This window comes from Dreissena polymorpha, chromosome 5, assembly GCF_020536995.1.
Source record: "Dreissena polymorpha isolate Duluth1 chromosome 5, UMN_Dpol_1.0, whole genome shotgun sequence".
Classification (NCBI taxonomy): Eukaryota; Metazoa; Mollusca; class Bivalvia; order Myida; family Dreissenidae; genus Dreissena; species Dreissena polymorpha.
Window position 1 is genome coordinate 53,124,208 of NC_068359.1, and position 7,251 is coordinate 53,131,458.

At 32.5% G+C, this 7,251-nt stretch overlaps 1 protein-coding gene across 12 annotated transcripts in view; it reads left to right on the forward strand.

Moving 5' to 3' along the window:
* Nucleotides 1-3,232, forward strand: part of LOC127880764 (kazrin-like) — a 94,152-nt gene extending 90,920 nt beyond the window's left edge. For all 12 annotated transcript variants that reach the window (XM_052428125.1, XM_052428133.1, XM_052428128.1 and 9 more), the window contains one exon: nucleotides 58-3,232. In XM_052428125.1, coding sequence (XP_052284085.1) covers nucleotides 58-243 — 186 coding nt within the window. In that variant the 3' untranslated portion in view covers nucleotides 244-3,232. The remainder of the gene's footprint in view (nucleotides 1-57) is intronic.
* The last annotated feature ends 4,019 nt before the right edge of the window (nucleotides 3,233-7,251 follow it).

A 7,251-nucleotide genomic window follows, 5' to 3' on the forward strand; every position in this document is an offset into this window, starting at 1 on the left:
TTTCAGTCAACTTTCAACACAATTGTTCTAAAACTGTTCATCAATGTGTTTGTTCAGGGATCTTTGGGTCGAGCATTTGGGAAGAAAGTGAAAGAAGAGCTCAACAAGCAACCCTGGGACATGGAGCTTGACTCACCCAAAGTGAAACGCACGTCTGCCCCCATCGTTGTCGAGAGCAACGATGACGATATTCCGGATCAGATCAAGGAGCTTGATGAGGCTATCAAGCAGGCGTCTTCATGATCAGGATGGTGTTAAAAATAGAATGGTAAATCAAAAATTGAATTTCTGGTCCGAACAATTTCGATCCGTGTGGATTGTTGCTTGCTTTAAGGTGCAAGTGTGTGTCTAAAATAAACCAAAAATACAGTTTCTTTTAAAGATTAACTGGATGCTGAGGTCTTTCTTGATTTGTCTTGCTTTATGTCACTTTTGTACTTACGAACCACATTAAACATTGCAAGCTTCTGGATAGACTAAAAACATTATGAAATATGTTTATAGGCTAGATTTTTGTTCAAAATCGCCTCCTTACATTTTAAGGATTTATAGATAATTGATAATAAGGATGAATTAAATGTAAATGTGCAGATTTGTTCACCATAAAGCAAATTTTACATTAATTATTCTAGTGTGTTTTTTAACAAATTGTTTGCTCAATTTAAACAGTCTCTTTTAATTTTCACCTTTGGAAAAATATTGAATTATTGTAAAAATATTTGATGCTGTATGACTTAAATATTGTTGAGTCCTTTATGTCTTTTTGAATAAGTTGTATGTTCGAACGGTGAAAATTACCCAAATGATAAGAAATTATATGTTAAATGTGCAATTTTCATATATGTTTTTTCTTTTAACTGGTATGCAATTTACAATCATTTATCAATATTAAACATTTTAAAGTTCAAGTTATTTTTATAGCTGACATTAACTTTAGTGCTTATGTTCAAAGTGGTTAACTTAGTTCTTTTAAGTTCAGCTGAATTTTATTTAATAGTAGTGCTAGCTTTTTGAATGTATTGCTTTATTATATTTTAGCTAGGGAACTAGTAGAGAATGTAATGGAAACTTGTACAATGTATGAAATAAATCTGTGTTCATTAATATTGTGCAAATTTCAACCAGCAGTATTCTATTATTCAAGTGCACTGTTTGTTGCTGCAATTAGTTGTATAAAGTGTAGCTCTTTGTATGTTTTTGAGTGTCAAATATGTCACTGACTGTCTGTTATTAAGCACTTACAAAATGGCAATTTATTATGTGACCATGACATGTGATAACGTGATAGAACCATTTTTCCTGGAATCTCACATTTTTTCTGCTTGTGTTTATTTGTTATTATTTTATAGTGTAATGGAACACCTTATTCTGTGAACATTTATGTGTGACATAATAATTATAATAATGACAAAATCCTATATTATAATTAACAATGTTTGGTGTACCATTAGAAATACCGTAGTTACTATCTTGCTAATTGTAAATTAATTTGCAATTATGCAGTTACTGTAAATCCTGTACTATTGTCATATTCAAGCTTGTTAGTGACGATATAGTTTGAAAAAAGAACTACTTTCATTTTTTAAATAAAATGAAGACTGGTCAGAGATTAATTTTATTTAACCAGCATTATAGAGGCAACTGGTAAAGTAATGCAACTCGTGCTTCACCTTTTCAGAGTGAAGTTGGATTGGATTGTCTCCCTTCATGTTAAATGTTTACTTATACTAAACATAATTTACTTGTACTCGAAAAAACAAAGATCTATAAACATGCAATTACTTGATAGATCTTTGGAATAAATAACATGACCTGTTGCAATATTTTGAAAAAAAACAAGCCCGCTCTACAAAGCAGATACATCTCCTGACAATCAAACTTACTACAGGCTCTTCCTAAAAGAAATATTGTCATATCTTTTATGTATATTGCCTCATAATCACCACATATGAAACGATGTCGTTCAAATTGTTCTATTTTTCCCGAAGTTATCATGACACAAATCTTTATTGTAATCTAATCATTGTATTTAAAGCTCATTTATTTGTTCAATTTTACAATGTGGAAAGAATATCCATATATGCACGTTATATGAATAAAAATATTTATATAAGTTGTAAATATTCTTGTGAAATCATGTAAGTTATCAGAATTCGTTTTAGTCCACGTGTATTTTACGTTATGATATAGTTGTTTTAGGTGTTGTTACACCCTATGTCCTGTGCAGTAGTTAACATTTCCATTTACATATTGTCCTATTTGTTCATGTTTGTATGTGTATTTTTTGTTTGTTTTACTTGTTGTCTGTTGTTTTAGTAACCCGGTTCTGATTTACACACATGTGACAATTAACAGTACTCCTTGTCTGAAAGCAGCTTTGGAAAAGGCCACAGATGGTATATATCAGAGCCACTCGGTCGGACAGTTGGTTCGTCCTCATAAAAAGATATATACATGTATTTGTGGAGCGAACAAACTAAAAATTTGTCTTCAGTCCGGTTCGTCCTCATAAAAATGTTATATATTTGTGGAGCAAACAACTGTTCTCAAACTGATTTAATTAAAACTAAGAATATGTCTTCAAAATGCCATGTTGTTTTGCATGACACTTTTTTCACCTCAGAAATTACTCATTCTGAAGTTATTTTCCCTTGAACAGACCTGACTAAGTGGATCTGCAGTTTTAGCAACATTTGTGTAAAAGTATTCGTTATGAATTGTATTTGCCATTTTAACTATTTTAATCAGATCAAATCACAATTTATTGATTAATGTGCCTTTCATATGTTTATTCTTAAAGACTAAAATATTTTTTAAGAGACTTGACATAAAAAAAGAGATTTGATATAAAAAAGGCATTTAATTGAGCAATTTGTTATGAAACAAGTAATACATTCTTAGTGACATTATTATAATGTTTTGTTAATTAATTTTTGTTTTGGTAAGTCTTTTTTTCTCTCTGTCAAGTTATGTTGTCAATAACATTGAAACAATATTTTCAGAATATTAATCATTCAGATGTTGCCATTTTTATATATCTTACTTACATTTTTAATAATGTACTGTTCCGTCAGAGCAGACATTGTTGAAATAACACCCGATGGTATTGTTAAATATGCGCCCAATTGTACATACTATTATAATTGTATATAATATTTTAGTTGATGTTAACATACAGTTTTAATGTTTTATTGTTACTATTTATGGATACAGTAATAAACGACAAAAACAACATCGCTCATCATGTGACGCGCCTTGTTATATATGTCTTGAGTATGTTATAGATTTTTTTCAGTGTAAAAAGTTTCTTATACTTTGAGATTGTAATTAAGCACAGCAACACGAGGTATAATGAGAAACACATAGAAACACATAGAAACACATAGAAACACATAGAAACACATAGAAACACATAGAAACACATAGACACACATAGACACACATAGACACACATAGACACACATAGAAACACATAGAAACACATAGACACAACACTGACCTCAAATTTGTAACGCTTCCTTTATTAAACTTCAAACCACAACTTCAAATAATGAAAAACATGCATGTGTAAACATATGTATTCAATTGCCATTGTGTATCATGTTTTTGTCTTGATAGTAATATAACATTTACGACTTTTATGTTTGTATGATAACATTGCGTGCAATTGTTGACCGGTTTCAATAGATCTATGCGCGTATCTAAATAATTAATTCCATCACCTGTTGTGGACAAAAGCCTTTATGAATTGCTGAGCTCAGATTTGTGCTACATCTGACTGAAATCAATATGTTTCCTTGCTGTATACTCGTAAATGCTAACATTTTGTCCACTACTGATGCGAACGTTTTCACTGTGCTCTTGTATTTAACCCATTTATGCCTAGCGTCCTGAAAAAGGACATTGCAAACAGCGCTGTTTGCTTAAAGGAATTTCAGTGAGTAATATTCTAAATATAGAAATAAATATACTAGACATCCTTAATTTTGAAAATACATTGATCCAATTTAGAAGGATGGGAGAGTCCACTAGGCATAAATGGGTTAAGTTCACCTGGACACCTATTTCTGATAGATATCATTGAGACTTCTATCTGAGATTACTCTGTTCATTTGGATGGTATCTCCTATATAGTAGTTAGACTGATGTTCATTATTGACCATAATGGTACAGCAACGGATATTTTGTTTATTTTATTTTGTTTAGTTATTGTTGTAGTCGAAAACAGTTGCATCTGTAAAAAAGGTAGCTTTCCTTTCAATTTCAACCGTTGTCGTATTGTGTCAATTGTAAATGCATATGGGCCGTGCCCTGTGAAAAGGGGGTTTAATGAATGAATCCGCACAGGCTATTCTGGGACATTTTTTGCCGCCTAAACTTGAGTTTTGCTAAGAATATACTTTCTTGAAACCAAAAATATCGTAACAGCGAAAAGTGTCCGCACAGGCTAATCAGGGACGACACTTTGCGCATATGCATTAAACCCCGTTTTCGCAGAGCACGGCTAATACATGTAATACAATGTTTCCGTAGTATGAAATGGCGGTAACAGTTCACGGCTAATACATGTAATACAATGTTTCCGTAGTATGAAATGGCGGTAACAGTTCACGGCTTATACATGTAAAACAATGTTTCCGTAGTATGAAATGGCGATAACAGTTCACGGCTAATACATGTAATACAATGTTTCCGTAGTATGAAATGGCGGTAACAGTTGCCATGGTAACAGTTGCCATCGAATATGTGTTGTCCTAGCGCAGGAACTTAGATGCCTGGAAATATTGGCCATATAACATCCAGCAATTAGTCTTCATAGGACAATAAGTCTTCATAGGACAATAAGTCTTCATAGGACAATAAGTCTTCATAGGACAATAAGTCTTCTTAGGACAATTAGTCTTCTTAGGACAATTAGTCTTCATGGGAAAAGCAATTACCTGCAACTTATGCTGGGCTGTTCTTATACGTCGAAGGTAATGGTATCTTATGTTCATGTGAAACATGTTTTGTTGTTGAGTAGCAGACGGTTATTTTTATAATTGAAGAAAATGATGTTTTGATGTGGACATTCACAATTATATATGCTGATCATATGAAATTTTGTTAATGTTTTTATCGAACCGGAACAAAGACTTTGGCTATAAAATACGATGGCCCGTTTGTAATACCCTTTTCAAACGGTAAACTAACAACGAAAAAGTTGAATTTTGTATCGGGCAAAAAGGGAAAACAAGGAACTAACTATTACAATGGCAACAAACCTATTATCATGTTGAATTACAAATACTGTTTTTGCTCTACAGACGGAAATAAACTATTTTTCTATTGCTTTTTTCCAATTGAAATCACAAACAAAAGAAGTTCTGGATATCCGCACAAATATTTAGTGTCCCTATGGAATAATCAAAATATTCCACTTTTATGTAACGCATCGATTAAACAACCGCCATGAGTACTGCGTTTTTTTTCTGATATCTGTTCATCGATGTATTTGGGACTGCTTTGATGAATTCATTCAACTGCACAGCATAAAATCAGCATACACCAATATACACTTCAACACCGTTATTTCGAACACCGATAATCCGAAGTCACCGTTATTTCGAAGTATTTTTCCGGTCCCGATTTTGGTTCTTCTTTGTTTAATGTAAAATTTCATTGTTAATCCGAACTTCGTTAAACCGAAGAAATCGTTAATTCGAAGTGATTCTGTCGGTCCCAACACTATAATTCGCACCTAATTATCAATCTTTAATCCGAAGTCAAAACTGCAAAATACTGAGCGCAATTTCACACCTTTGTCGTGGCGCGTCAAAAGCCGATAATTACACCTTTGTCGTCTGCGCGAACGCCGGTGTTCAGAGAGACATTGCGTATTATTTAAAAAAAAAGGTTAATTCATTTCCGAAAATGTATTCATATGTATGTATGTCTGATAATTTGTGCTATTCGTTTTATTTTATATGTTCTGTAAATAGAAAAAAATAAAAACAAGAAAAAGAATCGTTATACTCCCCCGTTTGTTACTTTCTTTTACCGTTTGTTACGGTTCTTTAATCCGTTAATTCATTTCCAAAAAATGTATTCATCTGTATTTACATGTATGACAATTTGTGCTATTCGTTATATTTTATATGGTCTAATAATTTGTGCTATTCGTTATATTTTATATGTACAGATAATTAGCGCATATTCATTATATTTAATATGTTCTGTACTTAGAGAAAACATAAAAAGAAGAACAAGAATCGTTTTATTCCTTCGTTTGTTACAAGTAGAAATCTATTGCAATCTGACTAGTTTACTTTTTTTAAGTAAACAACTATTAATAGTAGCGTTTAACTGAACCATGCGAGTTCCACAACGTTTTATTATTACAGAATCCTCAGAAGTCGTCTGTCAAATGTTTATTTCGAATTATCGTTAATCCGAAGTTTTTTTAACGGTCCCGACGACTTCGAAATAACGGTGTTGAAGTGTATAAAAACTAGATAATCGAAAATCTGCATGCATTTGCCATTTAAGAAGACGCCTGGGACATTTTTTCGAAAAAAAATAAACATGTGTGAGTCTCCGATTTAATAGGTTAGTAACAATTGTGGCTATGATTAGGTTCGTGTGTACAGTACAAGACTTTTTGAAATAACTCGTACGAAACACCTCCGAACGAAACACCTTTTTCTGCAATAAAATGTGCACACAATCGTATTGTTAATAATAACGTGTTGATGTTTCATTGCCAATACTCTAAGTTGACAGAAAAGAAAAGAAAAACATAATGAATGCACTTTAGTAATCATGTAGTGAAGTTGTGTCTAACTGTATTGTTGACAATAAATGGCTGTTTCGATCGAGTTGTTTTGTTTAAGATGGGTTTATTTCTGTCTTCAACAGTTGATTAACGGTCATCATCACGGCAGCCAGTTTACCAGCACACATTTTCCCATAATTGACCAATACTAAGTACACACATTTCGCTTAGTTTACCAGTAAACATTGCACACATTTCCTCCTAGTTTATCAGTACTAAATGCTTATATTTCCCCTTAGTTTACCAGAACTAAGTGCACACATTTCCCCTTTGTTTATCAGTACAAAGTGCACACATTTACCCTTAGTTTATCAGTACAAAGTGCACACATTTACACTTAGTTTATCAGTACAAAGTGCACACATTTACACTTAGTTTATCAGTACAAAGTGCACACATTTACCCTTAGTTTATCAGTACAAAGTGCACACATTTCC